The sequence below is a fragment of the Rana temporaria genome, chromosome 8, assembly GCF_905171775.1.
Source record: "Rana temporaria chromosome 8, aRanTem1.1, whole genome shotgun sequence".
In the NCBI taxonomy this organism is placed as follows: domain Eukaryota; kingdom Metazoa; phylum Chordata; class Amphibia; order Anura; family Ranidae; genus Rana; species Rana temporaria.
The window spans coordinates 179340897-179366099 of NC_053496.1; the positions used below are offsets into that span (position 1 = coordinate 179340897).

The 25203-nt window shown below is 47.9% G+C and overlaps 3 protein-coding genes across 5 annotated transcripts in view; all 3 read left to right on the plus strand.

Annotated features, from left to right (window-relative positions):
- Positions 1 to 25203, plus strand: part of LOC120910546 (zinc finger protein 850-like) — a 1103195-nt gene that overhangs the window by 843316 nt on the left and 234676 nt on the right.
- LOC120910016 (gastrula zinc finger protein XlCGF26.1-like) overlaps positions 1 to 25203 on the plus strand; it is a 111051-nt gene that overhangs the window by 30588 nt on the left and 55260 nt on the right. The gene's annotated exons all lie outside the window — the stretch shown is intronic.
- LOC120910042 (gastrula zinc finger protein XlCGF26.1-like) lies at positions 13068 to 18648 on the plus strand. Of its 2 annotated transcripts, none has more exons than XM_040321894.1 (3): positions 13068 to 13283; positions 13568 to 13637; positions 16931 to 18648. In XM_040321894.1, the coding sequence occupies exons 1-3, from the start codon at positions 13200 to 13202 to the stop codon at positions 18373 to 18375; spliced, it is 1599 nt and encodes a 532-aa protein (XP_040177828.1). In that variant the 5' UTR covers positions 13068 to 13199; the 3' UTR covers positions 18376 to 18648. The 2 variants fall into 2 exon arrangements, with proteins under 2 accessions (XP_040177828.1, XP_040177827.1); XM_040321893.1 differs by having other exon boundaries at positions 13081 to 13283; positions 13406 to 13637; positions 16931 to 18639.

Below are 25203 nucleotides of genomic sequence, written 5' to 3' on the forward strand. Positions count from 1 at the left end.
TCTGTGACTGTGACCGCTGGTCCTGCGGACTCGATGTTCGCCGGTGTCCCGCGATCGTATCCCGGAGCGGCAAGAAAGGAGAGATGTCTATGTAAACAAGGCATTTCCCTGTTCTGCCTTGTGACAGGACAGTGATCTTCTGCTCCCTGTCACCGGGAGCAGTGATCAGTGTCGTGTCACAGTAAGCCACGCCCCCTCGCCGTTAGGACACTCTTAACCCCTTCCTCGCCCCCTAGTGTTAACCCCTTCCCTGCCAGTGCTATTTACACAGTAAACAGTGCATTTTTATAGCACTGGTCGCTGTATAAATGACAATGGTCCCAAAAATGTGTCAAAAATGTCCGATGTGTCCGTCATAATCTCGCAGTCGCGATAAAAATCGCAGATCGCCGCCCATACTAATTTAAAAACAAATATAAAAAAAATGCTGTAATTCTATCCCCTATTTTGTAGACACTATAACTTTGGCGCAAACCAATTAATATACGCTTATTGCAATTTTTTTTTTTAAATCAAAAATATGTAGAAGAATACATACCAAAACTGCGTAAAAAATATAGTTTTTTATATATTTTTGGGGGATATTTATTATAGTAAAAAGTATTGCTTTTTTTTTTTCAAAATTGCCGCTTTTTATTGGTTTATAGCGCAAAAAATAAAAACCGCAGAGGTGATCAAATACCACCAAAAGAAAGCTCTATTTGTGAGAGAAAAAAAGGACATCAATTTTGTTTGGGAGCCGCGTCGCACGACCGCGCAATTGTCAGTTAAAGCGACGCATTCCCGAATCGCAAAAAATGGCCCGGTCATTGGGCAGCTAATTCTTCCAGTTAAGTGGTTAAATGATTAAAAAAACATTGACAAATATCTATCTAGTTCGATCAAAAAAAGGAATCAGAAACTGTATTCAGTCAGTGTGTGTGTTTCCTACAGATGGATCCAGTAATGGGAACCCACCAGAGAGATGTCCCCGTCCTCTGTATTCCCAGCTAACAGTGGGGCCCAAACTGTAGGGTGGTGCACATTATTGTAAAGGAGAGAGCAGTACGGAGGCTCCACCTAGATCCCCCATCATCTGATAAACACATAGAAACAATATATTCAGTCAGTGTGTGTGTTTCCTACAGATGGGTCCAGTAATGGGAACCCACCAGAGAGATGTCCCCATCCTCTGTATTCCCAGCTAACAGTGGGGCCCAAACTGTAGGGTGGTGCACATTATTGTAAAGGAGAGAGCAGTACGGAGGCTCCACCTAGATCCCCCATCATCTGATAAACACATAGAAACAATATATTCAGTCAGTGTGTGTGTTTCCTACAGATGGGTCCAGTAATGGGAACCCACCAGAGAGATGTCCCCATCCTCTGTATTCCCAGCTAACAGTGGGGCCCAAACTGTAGGGTGGTGCACATTATTGTAAAGGAGAGAGCAGTACGGAGGCTCCACCTAGATCCCCCATCATCTGATAAACACATAGAAACAATATATTCAGTCAGTGTGTGTGTTTCCTACAGATGGATCCAGTAATGGGAACCCACCAGAGAGATGTCCCCGTCCTCTGTATTCCCGGGATTCCACACAGGAAGGTCACACCATCCCTCACCATGATCAGGTAGGTGGGACTGAGCAACTAGAACAGATTTCTAAGCTACGAGAGAACGTACTTCTACGTAACGTTGTGTCCCGTTTATAAATGTATTCCATCATCTTTGGGGTTTAGGCTGAAGATCTGAAAGACCTCAAAATTACGATTAAAGAGGAAGAAGAGGAGGAGCCGTTGGTGAGTGGAGATCAGCAGTCTATGGAGGAGGCGGAGGCGACAACTACAAAAAGTAAACAGAAGGAATCGTCTCTTTATATTGGCACAAGTAAGTAATAACCATAATCCAGAGGAGGGCAGACAAGCCACAAAATTTTACCCAATTTTCTTCAGGTTAAAATGATTTAGATATCTCCCCAGATCAACATTCTACAAAGATTCCTCCTACAAATAAGATTGAGAAGTACGGTGGAACTCGGACTGTAAATAACGCGGTCAACGAGCGTTCCGCAATACGAGCGCTGTGTATTTTTTTAAATCCTGACTCGGTTTGTGAGTGTTGTCTCACAAAACGAGCAGGATTCAAGGCAAAGTGGGGTGCAGTACCAAGTTTGGCCTGAGGTGGGGGGGGGGTGCCAGAGCGGAGTCGTTCATAAGTTTCCGAGGCTCTCCCACCTCTGGCCACATGCGGTATTGCATGCCATTGAACAAATTATTTTAATTTCCATTGACTTCTAAGGGGAAACTCGCTTTGATATGCAAGTGCTTTGGATTACGAGCATTCTCCTGGAACGGATTATACTCGTGGGGGGGGGGGGGTGTCTGTTGCTTCTCTGGGCTCTCCCGTGGCATCGGGGGTCCGGAATAAGAATCGTCCGACGCCAGATGACGATGATGGAGTCATCTCTATGACCGTCGGAGGCCTGGGCGCGACGTTATGACCTCTCACTCGGATTCCCGAAAGTAAACAAAGCCACGATCACGGCTGTCAACATGAGATCGATGAATTTTTTTTTTCCCGATCTCATGTTTTCCAGCCTGGAGGAGAGATGCGGGGTCTTATTGACCATCTCTCCATAAAGAGGACCTGTCACACACCATTCCTATTACAAGAGATGTTTACATTCCTTGTAATAGGAATAAAAGTGATCAAAGTAAAAAAAAATAAAGCAATTAAGTGAAAAAAATAAAATACAATAAATTTAAAACGCCCCTGTCCCCGGTGGCTCGCGCTCAGAAGCAAACACGCACGTAAGTCCCGCCCACATATGTAAACGCAGTTCAAACCACACATGTGCGGTACCGCCGCATGCGTTAGAGCGCCAGCAACAATTCTAGCACCAGACCTCCTCTGTATCTCTAAACTGGTAACCTGTAAAAAAAAAAAGAAAGCGTCGCCTATGGAGATTTTTAAGTACCGAAGTTTGGCGCCATTCCATGAGTGTGTGCAATTTTAAAGCGTGACATGTTAGGTATCTATTTACTCCGCGTAACATTGTCTTTCACATTATACAAATAAATTGGGCTAACTTTACTGTGTTTTGTTATTTTTTAATTCGTAAACCCGTTTTTTTTTTCCAAGATTATTATAGTTTCCATTGACTTCAATGGGGAAACTCGCTTCGATATGCGAGTACGGTGGAACCTCGTATTGCGAGTAACACGGTTTAAAGCAGAGGTCCAGCTTTAAAAAAACATTTTTAAAGTCAGCAGCTACAAACACTGTAGCTGCTGACTTTTAATAAGCACACTTACCTGTCCAGGGTGCCCGTGATGTCGGCCCCCCGAGGCCAATCGCGGTAAGTCCCAGCACCGCCATCCTCACTAAGGGAAACAGGCAGTGGAGCCTTGCGGCTTCACTGCTTGTTTCCTACTGCGCAACGCGCGAGTCGCGCCGCTATTTGTGAATGGGCGGCTCTCGTCTGGGACACACACATGTCCCAGAAGACAGCGCCCCCCTATTTACCAGGAGGCAACGCCAGGAGGAGAACACAGAAGATCGCTGCGGACGAGGAAGTGGCAGATTAGGATGATCTGCCTAGTAACAGACATTTCTGGTAAGTCTAAAAAAAAAAAAGATTAATTTTTTTGTATCTAATTTCATCAAATTTATAAAAAAAAATCTTCACATTTTTTGGAGCCTTTTTGGCTTTTTTTTTTTTTTTTCGGGTGGACCTCCGCTTTAACAAGCGTTTCGCAATACGAGCGCTGTATTTTTAAGAATTGTAAAGCCTCGTGCACACGATCGGATTTCTGATGGAATGTAATCTGATGAATTTTTTCGTCGGATATCCCATGAAGCTGACTTTCATCAGTCTTGCCTACACACTATCGGTCAAAAATCCGACTGTGTCCAAACGCGGTGACGTACAACACTACGACGTGCTGAGAAAAAGGAAGTTCAATGCTTCCGAGCATGCGTGGACTTGATTCTGAGCATGCATGGATTTTTGACCGATGGAGTTCCCCCACAGACGATCGGATTTTTTATCCATAGGAAAATTTTAAAACGTGTTCTATTTTTTTTTTCACCGATGGGGTCCACGCACGATCGGTTTGTCCGATGAAACCGATCGCGCGTACAGGGCTTAACTCTGTTTGCGAGTGTTGTCTCGCAAAACAAGCAGGATTCAGGCCAAAGCGGTGTGCAGTACCGCGTTTGGCCTGAGGTGGGGGGACGCCGGCGCCGATCGGCGACAGTCGGAACTGCACGAAAAGGCCAGAGGACAGCTTTGCTGACCGCGGCAACAAAGTCTTTCCGAGGTTTGTCCTCGGGCCTTTTCGGGCGTTTATGAGGCTCTCTGGCGCCCCCCCATCCACATCTGGCCACATGTGGTATTGCAGGCCATTGAAGTCAATGCGGAACTAATTATTTTCGTTTCCATTGACTTCTATGGGGAAACTCGCTTTGATATGCAAGTACTTTGGATTATGCTCGTAATCCGAGGTTCCACTGTATAAGAAATGAAGAAAATTTCGAAAATTACATTCAATTTTTTTTCCAACAGGTGGACACTACGTCGGGAATATCTCTGAGAGACCTTCTTCTTCTTCATCTACAGATAAAAAAGGAAAATCTAACGACAATGCACAACACTTTCCAGTAGTAAAGGTCCATAAAAAAGATACACATCGATCGAAGGGTCACTCTAATCCTCAGAAGTCCTCTGACAAATCGCATCTCGTAACTCCAGATAGACTTCTAAGATCTCGCGGCGAGAAGAAATCAACGGATCCACCCAAAGCCGAAAACTCTTTGTCGAGCCAAGAAGGCGTTGACGTAGGGGAGAGTTCGTTGTCGAGTACCGCACACGCCGACGAGCGTCCCTTTTCGTGTCCGGAGTGCGGAAAAACCTTCGCGAAGAAAGCGCACCTCCTAACGCACCAGAGGACCCACACGGGCGAGCGTCCGTTCCCGTGTTCGGAGTGCGGGAAGCGTTTCAGCCAGAAAGCGAGCCTTCTCGGCCACCTGAGGATTCACACGGGCGAGCGTCCGTATTTGTGTCCGGAGTGCGGGAAACGCTTCGCCCGGGTGGAAGAGCTTCATAAACATCTGAAGGTTCACACGGGCGAGCGCCCCTATTCGTGTTCGGAGTGCGGGAAAAGTTTTGGTCAGAGAGAAGGGCTCACTATTCACCAGAGGATTCACACGGGTGACCGGCCATATTCCTGCTCGGAGTGCGGGAAAAGGTTTGTTCTGAAGCAACACTTGTTTATTCACCAGAGAATTCACACGGGTGTGCGGCCTTTTTCGTGTCCAGACTGCGGGAAAAAGTTCTCAATGAAACAACACTTTCTCATCCACCAGAGAGTTCACACCAGGGAGCGTCCTTATTCATGCCCAGAGTGCGGGAAAAGTTTCATTCAGACCTCGCACCTTCTTAGACATCAGAGAATCCACACGGGGGAGCGTCCTTTTTCATGTTCAGTGTGCGGGAAATGTTTCACTAATAAAAGGAATTTTCTTAGACACCAAAAAAAAATTCACGGGGAATGAGGAAAGTGTTTTGTTCAGATAGGAAAACTTCATAAATGTCAGAAAAATTGTGAGCATCCCTCTTCGTGTTCAGAGTGCGGGAAATGTTTCATTCAGCAAAGAGACTCTTCTTAAACACCAGAGAGTTCACGCAGGCTAACACCCTTTTCCATGTTCCGACTGTGGGAAACATTTCACTTGGAAAGAAATGTTTGTTGGACTCCAGGGCAGGAAAAACACTATATTAGAAGAAGCCCAGCGGGCAAAACGTGTCGGGTTTCTGTTGTCATAACACTGCCTTGAAAAATAGGAACTACTGTACACTATGTTACCAAAAGTATTGGGACCCCTGCCTTCACACACATATGAACTTTAATGGCATCCCAGTCTTAGTCTGTAGGGTTTAATATCAAGTTGGCCCACCCTTGACCAGTAGCAAACAATATAACCCCTGAAGAAGCCCAGCAGGTGAAACATGTTGTAATTCTGTCATCATAACACGCCTTGGAAAAACGGGAACTACTGCACACTGTTACCAAAAGTATTGGGACGCCTGCGTTTACACACACATGAACTTAAATGGCATCCCACAGTCTTAGTCCATAGGGTTCAATATTGAGGTGGCCCACCCTTCACCAGTAGCAAACAATATATACCCCTGAAGAAGCCCAGTGGGCAAAACATGTTGGGATTCTGTCGTCATAACACCGCCTTGAAAAACAGGAACTACTGTACATAATGTTACCAAATATATTGGGACGCCTACCTTTAAACACATGTACATTAATGGCTTCCCAGTCTTAGTCTGTAGTGTTTAATATCGAGTTGGCCCACTCTTGACCAGTAGCAAACAATATACCCACTGAAGAAGCCCAGCAGGTGAAACATGTTGGGATTCTGTCATCATAACACCGCCTTGAAAAACAGGATCTGTGTGTTTACTCACACAAATCCCCATTCTAGCTCTCGTGCCCACGATCGCGGGTGGCCGGCGTCAATCACGCCCGCCGGCTATACGCAACTACTTTACTAGGGGCAAACAATCTGTCTCCTTTCCTCTGACAGAACAGGGATTGGTGTTTACTCACACAAATCCCCATTCTGGCTCTCGTGCCCACGATTGCGGGTGGCCGGCGGCGATAACGCCTGCCGGACATGCGCAACCCTATCTTGAGTTTTCTCACGCTAGGGTTTGATGGATTATAAACCTGTTGGGATTAAATTACAGCAAAGACAACAACACTAAACTGTTAGCTATACATGGGCAAAATGGTAACACAGCGGCAATATGTGGGCAACACAATGGCAACTGAGAAGGAGTTGGGTGATGAAGTTCCGGAATATCCAATCCAATCAGGATTAGTCCTCGATACCTTTTTATAATTTGCTATCAACTGTTGCACGTTTTGCTGTACTGAAGGAGCTGGGTTCTCATTGGTCCAGCCAATGTGTAATAAATTTGATGTATCTTTTTACTTCTGTTTTATATACTTTTTTTTTTATTTGAATTCAGTCTTATTTTTATTGTATGTTAATAAGTTGTTCTGATTTTCTGAAATAAACAAGAAAGTTCGACCTCTGACAATATTCTGCGCTGAGTCCATTTTTGTATTTTACAATTTACCAAAATTCTTGGAGGTAGGTCTTATACCGCGTACATGGTGGAGGAGAGTTGTCGGAGAATGTAGTGTGGATGGTGGAGGAGATCTGTCGGAGAATGTAGTGTGGATGGTGGAGGAGAGCTGTCGGAGAATGTAGTGTGGCTGGTGGGGGGAGATCTGTCGGAGAATGTAGTGTGGATGGTGGGGGAGAGCTGTCGGAGAATGTAGTGTGGATGGTGGAGGAGAGCTGTCGGAGAATGTAGTGTGGATGGTGGAGGAGATCTGTCGGAGAATGTAGTGTGGATGGTGGGAGGAGATCTGTCGGAGAATATAGTGTGGATGGTGGGAGGATAGCTGTCGGAGAATGTAGTGTGGATGGTGGAGGAGAGCTGTCGGAGAATGTAGTGTGGATGGTGGAGGAGATCTGTCGGAGAATGTAGTGTGGATGGTGGGAGGAGATCTGTCGGAGAATATAGTGTGGATGGTGGGAGGATAGCTGTCGGAGAATGTAGTGTGGATGGTGGAGGAGAGCTGTCGGAGAATGTAGTGTGGATGGTGGGAGGATAGCTGTCGGAGAATGTAGTGTGGATGGTGGAGGAGAGCTGTCGGAGAATGTAGTGTGGATGGTGGAGGAGATCTGTCGGAGAATGTAATGTGGATGGTGGGAGGAGAGCTGTCGGAGAATGTAGTGTGGATGGTGGGAGGAGAGATGTCGGAGAATGTAGTGTGGATGGTGGGGGAGATCTGTCGGAGAATGTAGTGTGGATGGTGGAGGAGAGCTGTCGGAGAATGTAGTGTGGATGGTGGAGGAGAGCTGTCAGAGAATGTAGTGTGGATGGTGGAGGAGAGCTGTCGGAGAATGTAGTGTGGATGGTGGGAGGAGAGCTGTTGGAGAATGTAGTGTGGATGGTGGAGGAGAGCTGTCGGAGAATGTAGTGTGGATGGTGGGAGGAGAGCTGTCGGAGAATGTAGTGTGGATGGTGGAGGAGATCTGTTGGAGAATGTAGTGTGGATGGTGGGAGGAGAGCTGTCGGAGAATGTAGTGTGGATGGTGGAGGAGAGCTGTCGGAGAATGTAGTGTGGATGGAGGAGGAGAGCTGTCGGAGAATGTAGTGTGGATGGTGGGAGGAGATCTGTCAGAGAATGTAGTGTGGATGGTGGGGGAGAGCTGTCAGAGAATGTAGTGTGGATGGTGGAGGAGATCTGTCGGAGAATGTAGTGTGGATGGTGAAGGAGAGCTGTCGGAGAATGTAGTGTGGATGGTGGAGGAGATCTGTCGGAGAATGTAGTGTGGATGGTGGAGGAGATCTGTCGGAGAATGTAGTGTGGATGGTGGAGGAGAGCTGTTGGAGAATGTAGTGTGGATGGTGGAGATCTGTCGGAGAATGTAGTGTGGATGGTGGAGGAGATCTGTCGGAGAATGTAGTGTGGATGGTGGAGGAGAGCTGTCGGAGAATGTAGTGTAGATAGCGGAGGAGAGCTGTCGGAGAATGTAGTGTGGATGGTGGGGGAGAGCTGTCGGAGAATGTAGTGTGGATGGTGGAGGAGAGCTGTCGGAGAATGTAGTGTGGATGGTGGAGGAGAGCTGTCGGAGAATGTAGTGTGGATGGTGGAGGAGAGCTGTCGGAGAATGTAGTGTGGATGGTGGAGGAGAGCTGTCAGAGAATGTAGTGTGGATGGTGGAGGAGATCTGTCGGAGAATGTAGTGCGGATGGTGGAGGAGAGCTCTCGGAGAATGTAGTGTGGATGGTGGAGGAGATCTGTCGGAGAATGTAGTGTGGATGGTGGAGAAGAGCTGTCGGAGAATGTAGTGTGGATGGTGGAGGAGATCTGTCGGAGAATGTAGTGTGGATGGTGGAGGAGAGCTGTCGGAGAATGTAGTGTGGATGGTGGAGGAGAGCTGTCGGAGAATGTAGTGTGGATGGTGGAGGAGAGATGTCGGAGAATGTAGTGTGGATGGTGGAGGAGAGCTGTCGGAGAATGTAGTGTGGATGGTGGAGGAGAGATGTCGGAGAATGTAGTGTGGATGGTGGAGGAGAGCTGTCGGAGAATGTAGTGTGGATTGTGGGAGGAGAGCTGTCGGAGAATGTAGTGTGGATGGTAGGAGGAGAGCTGTCGGAGAATGTAGTGTGGATGGTGGGAGGAGATCTGTCGGAGAATGTAGTGTGGATGGTGGGGGAGATCTGTCGGAGAATGTAGTGCGGATGGTGGAGGAGAGCTCTCGGAGAATGTAGTGTGGATGGTGGAGGAGATCTGTCGGAGAATTTAGTGTGGATGGTGGAGAAGAGCTGTCGGAGAATGTAGTGTGGATGGTGGAGGAGAGCTGTCATAGAATGTAGTGTGGATGGTGGAGGAGATCTGTCGGAGAATGTAGTGTGGATGGTGGAGGAGAGCTGTCGGAGAATGTAGTGTGGATGGTGGAGAAGAGCTGTCGGAGAATGTAGTGTGGATGGTGGAGAAGAGCTGTCGGAGAATGTAGTGTGGATGGTGGAGGAGATCTGTCGGAGAATGTAGTGTGGATGGTGGAGGAGAGATGTCGGAGAATGTAGTGTGGATGGTGGGGGGTCGATCTTCATTAAGCACATGATCTGAGTGTGAAAGGCGCTTGTCCTGCTTTGCTTCTCTGTCTGTGAGGACAATAAAATATATTTTTTTTCATTGCTTTTCCAAAGGAAATGTTTGAAACACTACAGTACACTTTTCTATTGACCTACAAATCCAGAGAACATAATATAAACACCTAAGGCCAATGAAAAAGCCAATAACTTTTGCAAAGTATGTACTTTTTTTTTTCCTTGGTTATCTTTTAACTTGCACAAGAACACGGAAGAATGTTTTCAGTGTTCAGAAACAACGGAGGCGACAGTCTTTATATTCACCCCAAGATGGCGATCTCACCAATTGTAAGTGGAACGCATAGACAGGAAATGAGGTACGATACAGACAGGAAGTAGTATTAAGGGCAGGAAGTGAGGTAAGGAAAATAAAACAATAGTTTCCGGTGAAGTAGCAGGAAGTAGAGAGGAGACATTGCTGGAACTGGATGCAGAAGAGGTAATGAGGTATTATTTTACATCCAATTGCAACCCCTTCCCACTGTGGGTCGGTCCTCTTCCCTCATATTTGTAATGCCTTTAACCAGGGCTTAAAATTTCAAGTCCTGAGCTACTAGCCAGGCCTCAAAGGTTACTCGCCACCAGTTGCCCCGCCCCTAAACACGCCCTCATATATTATCTCATGAAATTACGCTTAAATGTTTTATGCAGAATTAAGCTATAAAATAAATATTTACAACAATTTTTTCTGTGTCCACCAATGCAGCCTACCCGTGTTTGCCAGTGCAGCCTGTGCCCCCCTCCCACCTCCCTAGTGCAGCCTGTGCCCCCCTCCCACCTCCCTAGTGCAGCCTGTGCCCCCCTCCCACCTCCCTAGTGCAGCCTGTGCCCCCCTCCCACCTCCCTAGTGCAGCCTGTGCCCCCCTCCCACCTCCCTAGTGCAGCCTGTGCCCCCCTCCCACCTCCCTAGTGCAGCCTGTGTCCCCACCTTCCCAGTGCAGCCTGTGTCCCCCCCACCTCCCCAGTGCAGCCTGTGTCCCCCCCACCTCCCCAGTGCAGCCTGTGTCCCCCCCCTCCCCAGTGCAGCCTGTGTCCCCCCCCACCTCCCCAGTGCAGCCTGTGCCCCCCCCTCCCCAGTGCAGCCTGTGCCCCCCCCACCTCCCCAGTGCAGCTTGTGTCCCCCCAGTGCAGCCTATGTCCCCCCCACCTCCCCAGTGCAGCCTGTGTCCCCCCCTCCCCAGTGCAGCCTGTGTCCCCCCCACCTCCCCAGTGCAGCCTGTGTCCCCCCCTCCCCAGTGCAGCCTGTGTCCCCCCCACCTCCCCAGTGCAGCCTGTGTCCCCCCCACCTCCCCAGTGCAGCCTGTGTCCCCCCCACCTCCCCAGTGCAGCCTGTGTCCCCCCCACCTCCCCAGTGCAGCTTGTGTCCCCCCCCCCCTCCCCAGTGCAGCCTGTGTCCCCCCCCCTCCCCAGTGAAGCCTGTATCCCCCCCTTCCCCAGTGCAGCCCGTGCCCCCTCCTCCCCAGTGCAGCCTGTGTCCCCCCCCCCCCTCCCCAGTGCAGCCTATGTCCCCAATGCAGCCTACCCGTGCAGGGGAAGAGAGAGGAGAGCCACCGCCTGCTTGATTAGAGCTGTGTTCCCTGCCATGCGCTGTCATATACAGCCGCTCCCCCTTGTCCGGGCATTTTGATAGATAACCCGTCCAATCCTGGGATGGGTGATCTGTCTATCAAAGTTCCCCGGACAAGGGGAAGGGGCTGTATATGACAGCGTGCGGCGGGGAACACACAGCAATTGAAATGAAAGCTGTTATGTTGCCCAGCACTCTAATCAACCAGGCGGCAGCGGCTCTCCTCTCCTCTCTCTTCCCCTACGATCGCGGGGAGAATGGCTCCCATACCATCCAGTGCTTACCCCCCCCCCCCCCCGCTCCCAGGCCAGGCAACCCACACTCGCCAGCCACACTCGACAACCCACACTCACTTCTTCTCCTGGTAGTACATCAAACAGATCACGTTATTAAAATATCCTATACAGGTTCCTCCTTCAAACTCCCTTGACCACCACGACTCTGCTCTTTCATGGTAGTCCACCTACCTATCTAAGCACTCCTTGCGTGTCACATACAACTCGATCTCCTTCCCTCCTCTTTCCGTAGAAGTCCTCAAAGGCCTTCAGATGCTGCGTAGACCCACATCATCTCTTTAGAACCCATTATTGTTCCTGGCTACAGAGAAACAGTTTATTAGATGAGACACGGCAGTCTCTGTGATATTGATTTGCCTGTACCCACTGGGAAGATTTCCTGTCACATTCTGTTGTGTTCAACACCAATCACTCGGAGGTTAAATGTTCATAAATGACACACTGGTGACCTAAAACCTAAACAGAGCTTCTAACCCAGGTTTCCTCAACTAGGGTTCCATGGTAATTGTATTCATCTGCAGAGAGGAGAGCCCTGTGTAGATCACATGACCACATCAACAAGGATGGACAAAAACCAAAGCCACATGACTGAGAGGATATTAGACCTCACCCTGAAGATCATCTACCTGCTGACCGGAGAGGTGAGGAGGATTCTGGGAGGTCACATGACATCACTCTTATCTCTATTAATAAAACACAGACCTGACCAGAGAGGTGAGGAGGATCCTGGGAGATCACATGACATCACTCTTATCTCTATTAATTAAACACAGACCTGACCGGAGAGGTGAGGAGGATTCTGGGAAGTCTGTAGTAATAATTTTTACTTTCTATCCTTACACAGGATTATGAAGTAGTGAAGAAAACATCGAGTGACCCATTTACACCCAACAGTTATATGAAAGGGGCATCACCCATCACAGTGCCTCCACACCACTGCCTGAAAGAAAACTGTGAAAAGAAAGTTCTAGAAGTCATCAACAAGATCACTGAGCTGCTGACAGGAGAGGTGAGCGGTGCCGGGAATTCTGGGACATTATCCAGTAACAGACAAGGGGTGTGTCTGGATGGTGACTGTATCATTGTGTGTGTCAGGTTCCTATAAGGTGTCAGGATGTCACTGTCTATTTCTCCATGCAGGAGTGGGAGTATTTAGAAGGACACAAGGATCTCTACAAGGACGTCATGATGGAGAATCAGCCGCCCCTCACATCACTGGGTAAGAGGAGACTTTATTGTAAAGGAGAGAGCAGTACGGAGGCTCCACCTAGATCCCCCATCATCTGATAAACACATAGAAACAATGTATTCAGTCAGTGTGTGTGTTTCCTACAGATGGATCCAGTAATGGGAACCCACCAGAGAGATGTCACTGTCCTCTGTATTCCAGGGATTCCACACAGGAAGGTCAGACCATCCCCCACCATCAGGTAGGTGGGACTGTATTCTAACCATGAGAGGACATTCTATGAAATTCTTGGTTCCTTCCTTTGTACAAATGTATTCTGTTATCTTTGGGGTTTAGGGTGAAGAACTGAAAGACATTAAAGTTGAGGTTAAAGAGGAAGAAGAAGAGAGGTTGGTGAGTGGAGATCAGCAGTCTATGGAGGAGGGTTGTCCTCTGGATTCCCACAATTCTACACAGGAAGATCTCCAATATACAGAGAATGGGAGATCAGGAGATCAGGTAGATGGGGCTGGGCACAAAGAACTAAAAGATAATTCTATGGGAGAACATTCTTCTGTGTCATCTCTTATTATTGGCAGCAGTGTTTCCAGATCTTATATTTTATCATCTCTGGAATTTAGACTGAAGAACGGAAAGACATCACAGTTGAGGATAAAGAGGAAGAAGAAGAGAGGTTGGTGAGTGGAGATCAGCAGTCTATGGAGGAGGGTTGTCCTCTGGATTCCCAGAAGTCTACACAGGAAGATCTCCAATATACAGAGAATGGGAGATCAGGAGATCAGCAGTCTATGGAGGAGGGGGAGATGATTATGAAAAGTAAACCAGTGGAAGCTTCTCTACTTCTCAACACAAGTAAGTAATAATAACAGTTTTGTTTCTGGGTTTAACCACTTCCTGCCCTGGCCTATAGCAGAATGACGGTCGGGAAGTGGTTCAGTTATCCTGGCCGGGGCGTCGTATGACCTGCTGCAGAATAACAAGCCAGCTATACGCCCACAGGGGCGTATAGCGTCGCAATCGGCGCTGTGGTGTGTCAGTCTGACCCACTGCATCTCTGATCTTGGTAAAGAGCCTCTGACGGAGGCTCTTTACCACATGATCAGCTGTGACCAATCACAGTGTGAAACAGGATCGGCGGCTCTCCTGTCAAAGGGGTGTGCACTGATAATCGGCACATTGATTAACAGCGCAGCCCCCATCAGAGGTGCCCACCACAATGCCAATCAGTGCCCAGCAGCTGCCAGTTAGTGCCCATCAATGTGCCCGTCAGTAACGCCTGTCTGTGCCCTTCACAGATGCCCATCAGTAACGCCTGTCAGTACCTTCTCATCAGTGCTGCTTATCAGTGTCATCTATTAGTGCCCATCAGTGCAGCCTATCATTTTCATGACAATTCGTTTTTGGACCAGTCGAAAAAGTATCAACGGATTCAAATTCTTTGTGAAGAAAAGCTTATTTATTTTTATTTTTACACTGTCCCTTTTATTTTATTTTTTATGTAACATCCCTTGTAATAGAAATAAGCATAACCGGTCCTCTTTATTGAGAGATCTGGGGTCAAAAAGACCTCACATCTCTCATTTACCCTTCAAAGCTGAAGAAAAATTACTTCTTTAAGCCTGAGAACCAGAAGTGACATCGGAGGTCGCTCCGGTCCTCCAAAGGCATAGAGCCAAGTGGGGGCCATCTTGCCCTCACCCGACTTCCTGCCTAGCCATTGGCTGCATCGGATCAGTTCTGGACTTACCGATGGCTCCGGTAAGCTCAAAAATGATGAGAAGCGGCGGGGGGTGGGATTATAAAAGTGATTCCGTGGTGAATCCACCACTGGGATCAATTTTATCTGAAAGCCGGCCACCTAATGGAAAACATTATAGCTGGTGCCATAACCCTGGTATTAAATGTCAAAATCATGATGTACCTTACTATATCTAGTAATTTGACCAGCTCTGCTATAGGTCCATCTCCATTCTTCAGTAGGTTGTCACTCTTCCAAGAAATGAGGTGAAGGAAGGTCCATCTCCATTCTTCAGTAGGTTGTCACTCTTCCAAGAATTGGGGTGAAGGAAGGTCCATCTCCATTCTTCAGTAGGTTGTCACTCTTCCAAGAATTGGGGTGGAGGAAGGTCCATCTCCATTCTTCAGTATGTTGTCATGCTTCCAAGAATTGGGGGGGCGGAAGGTCCATCTTCATTCTTGTCAGAAAACAAGAATCAGACCGAGACAGAAGTACAGTTAAATCGCACGTTTAATAATAATAATAATAAAAAGATAAACAGAGTAAACATATTCAAAACATAGCCAGAGTTCGAGAACCGGATCACTTAGTCAGCCAAGCCAAACGTCAGGGAACCAGATATATATGTAGTAGAACAGCAAGCAGGATCAGGAGCCAGAAGGAATGTCTTTAATAGGAAAGCAGGAGATGGTCTCTGTGATGTTGACGAAGGCAGAGAGCAACTGAGCTGGAAGGCTTAAGTAGGAAGGACTGCCGAGCGGGATCATCAACAGGTGACTCACTGTGGAGAGATAGGAGCTGCCGATTAGCCGACAGCTGAGCGACCAGCTCAGAAAAGGAAGGGCTGAGCCCAGCCCTCACAATTATGTTGTCACACTTCCAAGAATTGGGGTGAAGGAAGGTCCATCTTCATTCTTCAGTAGGTTGTCACGCTTCCAAAAATTGGGGTGGAGAAAGGTCCATCTCCATTCTTCAGTAGGTTGTCACGCTTCCAAGAATTGGGGATTGTGGTGGAGGAAGGTCCATCTCCATTCTTCAGTAGGTTGTCACGCTTCCAAGAATTGGGGTGGAGGAAGGTCCATCTCCATTCTTCAGTATGTTGCCAAGCCAAATGTCAGGGAACCAGATATATATATATATATATATATATATATATATATATATATATATATATATATATATTAGGGTTGTCCAGATACCGATACCAGTATCGGTATCGGGACCGATACCGAGTATTTGCGGGAGTACTCGTACTCGCGCAAATACCCCCGATACCTAAATAGAATACTTTCCCCCCCCTTCGCTGCCGCCGCATCGAAGGACATGGCTAGAGGGACATTGCTGCATATGTGAGGGACATGGCTAAAGGGACATTGCTGCATATGTGAGGGACATGGCTGCATATGTGAGGGACATGGCTAGAGGGACATTGCTGCATATGTGAGGGACATGGCTAGAGGGACATTGCTGCATATGTGAGGGACATGGCTGCATATGTGAGGGACATGGCTAGAGGGACATGGCTGCATATGTGAGGGACATGGCTGCATATGTGAGGGACATGGCTAGAGGGACATGGCTGCATATGTGAGGGACATGGCTGCATATGTGAGGGACATGGCTAGAGGGACATGGCTGCATATGTGAGGGACATGGCTGCATATGTGAGGGACATGGCTAGAGGGACATGGCTGCATATGTGAGGGACATGGCTAGAGGGACATGGCTGCATATGTGGGGGACATGGCTGCATATGTGGGGGACATGGCTAGAGGGACATGGCTGCATATGGGGGGGACATGGCTGCATTTGGGGGGGGACATTTAAAAAAAGTATCGGTACTTGTACTCGGTCCTAAAAAAGTGGTATCGGGACAACCCTAATATATATATATATATATATATATATATATATATATATATATATATATATATATATATATATATATATATATATATATATATATATATATATATATATATATATATATATATATATATATATATATTACGTAGTAAAACAGCAAGCAGTATCAGGAGCCAGTAGGAATGTCTTTTAACAGGAAAGCAGATGGTCTCTGTGATGTTGACCAAGGCAAAGGCAGAAAGCAACTGAGCAGGAAGGCTTAAGTAGGAAGGACTGCCGAGCGGGATCATCAACAGGTGAGTCACTGTGGAGAGATGGAGACCTGGCAATTAGCCGACAGCTGAGTGGCCAGCTCAGAGAAGGAAGGGCTGAGACCAGCCCTGACAATTGTCGTCACGTTTCCAAGAATTGAGGTGGAGGAAGGTCCATCTTCATTCTCACAGTAACAATGCCATCAATGCAGAAACAATATTACAATGTGATTTGGGTGTTCTGTGTCCTTTTAGCTTCTAACACTTATTGAAAACTTGGTTTCCAACAGATGGACTCTATCTATGGAACTCTACTGAGGGACATCTTGTTGTGTCTCAAAGTTGTAATGTAGATGAGAATGGAATTGTACAATATTTTGTAGGAGTAAATCCCGTTAATCAAAGCATCCATCACAGACCTTCCGATCCAGACCGATCGATCCATCCCTCTAATTGTGAGGAACCTCCACATACATCCAATGGTGATAGTCAGGATGTCCATCTAAGACCTCACAGTGTGCCGACATCACCAGATCCATCCAATCCCAAGGAATGCTCTTCAAGCGCTCAAGGTGATCACACTGGAGTGGACTCGTTATCGTGCTCGGTGTGCGGGAAATCTTTCACTGAAAGCAAAGACCTTCTCACGCACCAGAAAATTCACACGATTGCGCGTCCTCACGCATGCTCCGAGTGCGAGAAATGCTTCATTCACAAAAACGACCTGCTTAGACACCAGAAACTTCACATGGACGATCGTCCTTATCCATGTTTAGAGTGCGGGAAATGTTTTACTGAGAAAAAAGTGCTTCTCACACACCAGAAATGTCACACAGGGGAGCGTCCTTTTTCATGTTCAGAGTGCGGAAAAAGTTTCATTCTGAAAAACATACTGGTTAGACACCAGAGAATTCACAGTGGGGAGCGTCCGTTCTCATGTTCATTTTGTGGGAAACGTTTCATTCAGAAATCAGACCTTTTTAAACACCAGAGAGTTCACACGGGTGAGCGTCCGTTCTCGTGTTCAGAGTGCGGGAAAGGTTATAGTGTGAAAGCAAAACTTCTTGCACATCAGAGAATGCACACAGGCGAGAGTCCTCATTTATGTTCAGAGTGCGGGAAATGTTTCTTTATGAAAAACTCACTGGTTAGGCACCAGAGAATTCACACGGGGGAGCGTCCTTATTTGTGTCCAGAGTGCGGGAAAGCTTTCATTGAGAAAGGAAAACTTGTTCTACACCAGAAAATTCACACGGGTGAGTGTCCGTTCTCGTGTTCAGAGTGCGGGAAATGTTATCCCGTGGAAGCAAAACTTCTCGCACATCAGAGAATTCACAAGGGCGAGAGTCCTCATTTTTGTTCAGAGTGCGGAAAATGTTTCCTTCGGAAATCAAACCTTGTTAAACACCAGAGAATTCACACTGGCGAGCGCCCTTTCCTATGTTCAGAGTGTGGGAAGTGCTTTACTGAGAAAGGCACACTTATTGTGCACCAAAGAATTCACACAGGTGAGTGCCCTTTCCTGTGTTCAGAGTGCGGTAAATGTTTCCGTCACAAGAAAGCTCTTATTGCGCACCAGAGAATTCACACTGGTGAACTGCCTTTTTCATGTTCAGAGTGCGGGAAGTGCTTCGCTGAGAAAAAAACACTTCTTGCACACCAGAGAAAACACAGCGGGAAGTGTTACACGGAGAAAGCAAAACTTCTTGCACACCAGAAAAATTCACACGGGTGACAGTCCTTATTTATGTTCAATGTGCGGGAAACACTTCATTCAGAAATCAGACCTTCTTAAACACCAGAAAATTCACACGGGCGAAGACCCTTTCCTGTGTTCAGAGTGCGGGAAATATTTCATTTGCAAGGAAGCACTTACTACGCACCAGAAAATTCACAGCGGAGGAGTCATACCACCGACGGTCAGATTTTCTCCTAGTGAGAAAATATTATTATAACCACATGTTTATTTACAGTATCTCACAAAAGTAAGTACACCCCTCACATTTCTGTAACGATTTTCTTCTAACTTTTCATGTGACAACACTGAGGAAATGACACTTTGCTTCAATATAAAGTAGTGAGTGTACAGCTTGTATAACAGTGTAAATTTGCCGTCCCCTCAAAATAACTCAACACACAGCCATTAATGTGTAAACCGCTGGCAACAAAAGTGAGTACATCCCTAAGTGAAAATGTCCAACTTGTGCCCAATTCGCCATTTTCCCTCCCCGGTGTCATGTCGTGTGACTCGTTAGTGTTACAAGGTCTCAGGTGTGAATGGGGAGCAGGTGTGTTAAGTTTGGTGTTATTGCTCTCACTCTCTCATACTGGTCACTGGAAGTTCAACATGGCACCTCATGGCAAAGAACTCTCTGAGGATCTGAAAAAAAGAATTGTGTTTCTACATAAAGATGGCCTAGGCTATAAGAAGATTGCCAAGACCCTGAAACTGAGCTGCAGCACGGTGGCCAAGACCATCCAGCGGTATACCAGGACGGGTTCCACTCAGAACAGGCCTCGCCATGGTCCTCCAAAGGGGTTGAGGTCACGTGCTCAGCTTCATATCCAGAGGTTGTCTTTAGGAAATAGATGTATGAGTGCTGCCAGCATTGCTGCAGAGGGTGAAGGGGTGGGGGGGTCAGCCTGTCAGTGCTCAGACCATACGCCGCACACTGCATCAAATTGGTCTTCATGACTGTCGTCCCAGAAGGAAGCCTCTTCTAAAGATGATGCTCAAGAATGCCCACAAACAGTTTTCTGAAGACAAGCAGGCTAAGGACATGGATTACTGGAACCGCGTCCTGTGGTCTGATGAGACCAAGATAAACGTATTTGGTGTCAGGCGTGTGTGGCGGCAACCAGGTGAGGAGGACAAAGACAAGTGTGTCTTGCCTACAGTCAAGCATGGTGGTGGGAGTGTCATGGTCTGGGGCTGCATGAGTGCTGCCGGTCACATGAAAAGATAGAAGAAAATATTTACAGAAATGTGAGGGGTGTACTAACTTTTGTGAGATACTGTATTTAGAAACTGTACGAAGGCTTTTAAAGTGTATATTTGAAAACAATAAAAATATATATTTGTTTAGTATATTTCTCCAGTGCCTGCACATTTCTTAATGTTTTCACTCATTAACCACTTCAGCTCCGTAATGATTTTCCCCCTTCCTGACCAGGCACTGCGTTACTGATGTCCTCCCCCCCCCCCCCAAATAAGAGCTTTCTTTGACTCCTGTGCACATGCAAGGCTCAGTGAACATTTATGGCCCCCGATCCGCGCCGCGTTAAATCTGACTTCTGTGTGCATGCGCGGTTCAACAAATATTTACAGCCTCCTGATCCATGCCACAGATCACGGGTTCCCGTGTCCCGATAGGAACCCATGAGTAAGTCGCGTGCCTGTGACGTAACGCATAGGGAGGAGCCTGCGATTGAATCCGAGTGCATCGGATCGAGCTGAGGAAACAGCATACTTAGTGGCGTTTTCATGCTTTACTGAAAGCGGGGATTCGTGAGTGCATATGTCAATGCTCTGATTACATTTTTGATCTGTCATCGAATATTGCGCAATGAGGTTTTTTCTCTTTTCTTTCATGCAATCCCTGTCTGTGAGTGCCTGTATCATCTGATCACAGCGGTGGAGGGCTGGATTAGCATTCAGATTGAAGAGAGTGATTTTTTCCCTGCATGGAATCCTGCTAATCACTGTGCACTAATTAAGGACATATTAGTAATTCACAGTTTATGGAGTGTTCTCCCTGATTAGTTTTCTTTGTACGTTTTATCACCTTTTAAGTTAATATTAGCGCATCTATATTTTATATGTTCCCGTGTCCCGACCTGCCATCACCGAGCAGAATTGTGACAAAGGCATGTGGCTGCAGTAGAGAGCTGATGCCTCCTGTCACAGGCGGAGCACATTTGGTATCACTCCGCCTGTGAAGGAGCCGGCGCTATACACTTAAGCTTCCTTTAGTGGCGGCTCCGTTCTTCGTGCTGATGCTCAGAGATGGCGGGCCGGGAACCCACGATCTGGGCTTGCCGACCCGCCATCTCAGAGCAAGACATGGCGGGCCACACTAGAGGGCTACATGTGGCCCGGGGGCCAGCGGTTGGGCACCCCTGACCTACACCCTACTCATCAAACGTGAAACAAAAGTGTACATACCCACCAACCAAAAAAAAAAAAATACATAAAGTGACACAGAAGACGGACAACATAAAGGTGGGGGGAAAGGAAGTGGAGAAAGTGCAATATTGTGCCATTGCGCGGTACAACGGCCAGCCTTCCGGCCAGGAACAACAATTCCTCTGGTCCCAGCTAAAAGGCAGGTGCCAAAAAAGTGTGATGGTGCAGTGACCTTGGTGCCGTAACACAAAGTGACCAATACTCACAGTGAGATTACAGCACATACACCACAGACTTTTTCCGGGACCCGGCCTTCTGCCAGACCCAGTGCCTCGCCATCCTCACCAGGGGTACCCTCTGGACTTCGACTCGCCCCAATACTAACCTTCTAGGTACCATTACAACAGATTTGCATAGCCGCCCTCCCAACCACCCTCATAGTGGGGGAAGTAGCACAGTGTCTCCTATTGGCAACTGATAAGAACAGATACTACACTTGATCTTAGCATAAGTGTGCATGGGGCTCTGGTGAGGATATATGTGTGAAGGGGGGGCCTGATGGGGGCACAAGTGTGGAGGTGGACTCTGGTGAGGGACAAAAGTGTAGGGGGGACTCTGATGGAGGATACAAGTGTGCAGGGGGCTCTGGTGAGGATACAATTGTGTGGGGAGAATCTGTGGGGACACAAATGGGCAGGGGGGGCTCTGATGGGGACACAGATGGGCAGGAGGACTCTGATGGGGACACAGATGTAAGGCCTTATGCACACCTAGGGCCAGATCCACAGTGAGAGTACGCCGGCGTATCTACTGATACGCCGGCGTACTTTCAAATTTCCCGCGTCGTATCTTTAGTTTGAATCCTCAAACCAAGATACGACGGCATCTGGGTTAGATCCGACAGGCGTACGGCTTTGTACGCCTTCGGATCGTAGATGCAATACTTCGGCGTCCGCTGGGTGGAGTTCGCGTCGGGTATGCAAATTAGCTATTTCCGACGATCCACGAACGTACGCGCAGCCGTCGCATTCTCTTACGTCTTTTTCCGGCGTATAGTTAAAGGAGTTCTCTAAGCTAAAACTTTTAACCCCCGCTGTGCCCGGGCTGTAAAACTATACAAAATAAACTTTCACTTACCTGCCTACGATCCCCCGTTGTTCCGTTATCGCCGCCCGTGCTCCGGTTCTTGTCAGCTTCCTCTTCCTGTGGGTCGGTGACTCACCGTGCGCTCAGCCTATCAGCGGCCGCGGCGGGACATTGCTGCGGCCGCTGATAGGCTGAGCACACGGTGAGTCACCGACCCGCAGGAAGAGGAAGCTGACAGGAACCGGAGCACGGGTGGCGATAACGGAACAACGGGGGATCGTAGGCAGGTAAGTGAAAGTTTATTTTGTATAGTTTTACAGCCCGGGCACAGCGGCGGTTAAAAGTTTTAGCTTGGAGAACTCCTTTTTTCGGCGTATAGTTACATTTGCCATGTTAAGTATGGCCGTCGTTCCCGCGTCGAAATTTGAATTATTTTTTTTGCGTAAGTCGTCCGTGAATCGGGATGGACGTAAGTCACGTCTAAGTTTAAAAAATGACGTCCTTGCGACGTCATTTCGCGCAATGCACGGCGGGAAATTTATAATGAATCACGTCCCCTAATCGCCAATTTGGATTGTCGGAGAATGTAGTGTGGATGGTGGGAGGAGAGCTGTCGGAGAATGTAGTGTGGATGGTGGAGGAGAGTTGTCGGAGAATGTAGTGTGGATGGGGGGAGGAGAGCTGTCGGAGAATGTAGTGTGGATGGTGGAGGAGATCTGTCGGAGAATGTAGTGTGGATGGTGGAGGAGAACTGTCGGAGAATGTAGTGTGGATGGTGGGAGGAGATCTGTCGGAGAATGTAGTGTGGATGGTGGGAGGAGATCTGTCGGAGAATGTAGTGTGGATGGTGGGAGGAGAGCTGTCGGAGAATGTAGTGTGGATGGTGGAGGAGAGCTGTCGGAGAATGTAGTGTGGATGGTGGAGGAGATCTGTCGGAGAATGTAGTGTAGATGGTGGAAGAGAACTGTCGGAGAATGTAGTGTGGATGGTGGGAGGAGATCTGTCGGAGAATGTAGTGTGGATGGTGGAGAAGATCTGTCGGAGAATGTAGTGTGGATGGAGTGGGGTTGATCTTGATTAAGCACATGTCCTATGCTTTTCCAAAGGAAATGTTGGAAACACTACAGTACACTTTTCTATTGATCTACAAATCCAGAGAACATAAAATAACCACCTAAGGCCAATGAAAAAGCCAATAACTTTTGCAAAGTATGTACTTTTTTTTTTCCTTGGTTAACTTTTAATTTGCGCAAGAACATGGAAGAATGTTTTCAGTGTTCAGAAACAACGGAGACGGCAGTCTTTATATTCACCCCAAGATGGCGATCTCACCAATTGTAAGTGGCACGCATAGACAGGAAATGAGGTGTGATACAGACAGGAAGTAGTATTAAGGGCAGGAAGTGAGGTAATAGTTTCCGGTGAAGTAGCAGGAAGTAGAGAGGAGACATTGCTGGAACTGGATGCAGAAGAGGTAATGAGGTATTATTTTACATCCAATTGCAACCCCTTCCCACTGTGGGTCGGTCCTCTTCCCTCATATTTGTAATGCCTTTAACCAGGGCTTAACATTTAAAGTCCTGAGCTACTAGCCAAGCCTCAAATGTTACCCGCCACCAGTTGCCCCGCCCCTAAACACGCCCTCATAAATTATCTCATGAAATTACACTTAAATGTTTTATGCAGAATTAAGTTATAAAATAAATATTAACAACAACTTTTTCCGTGTCCACCAATGCAGCCTACCTGTGTCTGCCAGTGCAGCCTGTGTCTCCCCCCCCCCCACCTCCCCAGTGCAGCCTGTGTCTCCCCCCCACCTCCCCAGTGCAGCCTGTGTCCCCCCCACCTCCCTAGTGCAGCCTGTGTCCCCACCTCTCCATTGCAGCCTGTGTGTCCCCCCCCCCCCCCAGTGCAGCCTGTGTCCCCCCCCACCCAGTGCAACCTGTGTCCCCCCTCCCCAGTGCAGCTTGTGTCCCCCCCCCCCCCAGTGCAGCCTGTGTCCCCCCCTCCCCAGTGCAGCCTGTGTCCCCCCCCCCCCTCCCCAGTGCAGCCTGTGTCCCCCCCCCCCTCCCCAGTGCAGCCTGTGTCCCCCCCTCCCAGTGAAGCCTGTATCCCCCCCTCCCCAGTGCAGCCTGTGCCCTCCCAGTGCAGCATTTGTCCCCCCCCTCCCCAGTGCAGCCCGTGCCCCCCCTCACCAGTGCAGCCTGTGTCCCCAATGCAGCCTACCCGTGCAGGGGAAGAGAGAGGAGAGCCGCCGCCTGCTTGATTAGAGCTGTGTTCCCTGCCATGCGCTGTCATATACAGCCCCCTCCCCCTTGTCCGGGCACTTTGATAGATCACCCGTCCAATCCTGGGATGGGTGATCTGTCTATCAAAGTTCCCCGGACAAGGGGAAGGGGCTGTATATGACAGCGCATGGCAGGGAACACAGCTCTAATCAACCAGGCGGCAGCGGCTCTCCTCTCCTCTCTCTTCCCCTACGATACGATCGCGGGGAGAATGGCTCCCATACCATCCAATGCTCATCCCCCATCCCCCCCCTCCTCCGCTGCCAGGCAACCCACACTCACCAGCCCTCAAAATCCACTCACAAAATGCAGGCAGGTGAGTGGAATTTTTGAGGGCTGCTTTAACCATTGATTGTGTCCGTCCTTTTCCTCTATATACACGTGATGTATTTTTATCTCAGGCAAATGCTGCTACACACTTTTATATGATATACAATTACTATACATCAAACTCAAACACCCTCTATAAATACAGAAATACGACAAACTCAAACCCTCTATTGAGATTTCCCTCTGGGAAAATATACTGCACTTCTTCACCTGGTAGGACATCCAGATCACGTTATTAAAATATCCTATACAGGTTCCTCCTTCAAACTCCCTTGACCACCACGACTCTGCTCTTTCATGGTAGTCCACCTACCTATCTAAGCGCTCCTTGGGTGTCACATACAACTCGATCTCCTTCCCTCTTCTTCCTCTTTCCGTAGAAGTCCTCAAAGGCCTTCAGATGCTGCGTAGACCCACATCATCTCTTTAGAACCCATTTTTGTCCCTGGCTCCTGAGAAACAGTTTATTAGATGAGGAACAGCAGTCTCTGTGATATTGATTTGCCTGTACCCACTGGGAAGATTTCCTGTCACATGTGTTAGACACCCATCACTTGGAGGTAAAATGTTCCTAAATGACATACTGGTGACCGAAAACCGAAACAGAGCTTCTAACCCAGGTTTCCTCAACTGGGGGGTTTCATGGTATTTTTATTATTCATCTGCAGAGAGGAGATCACATGACCACATCAACAAGGATGGACAAAAACCAAAGCCACATGACTGAGAGGAT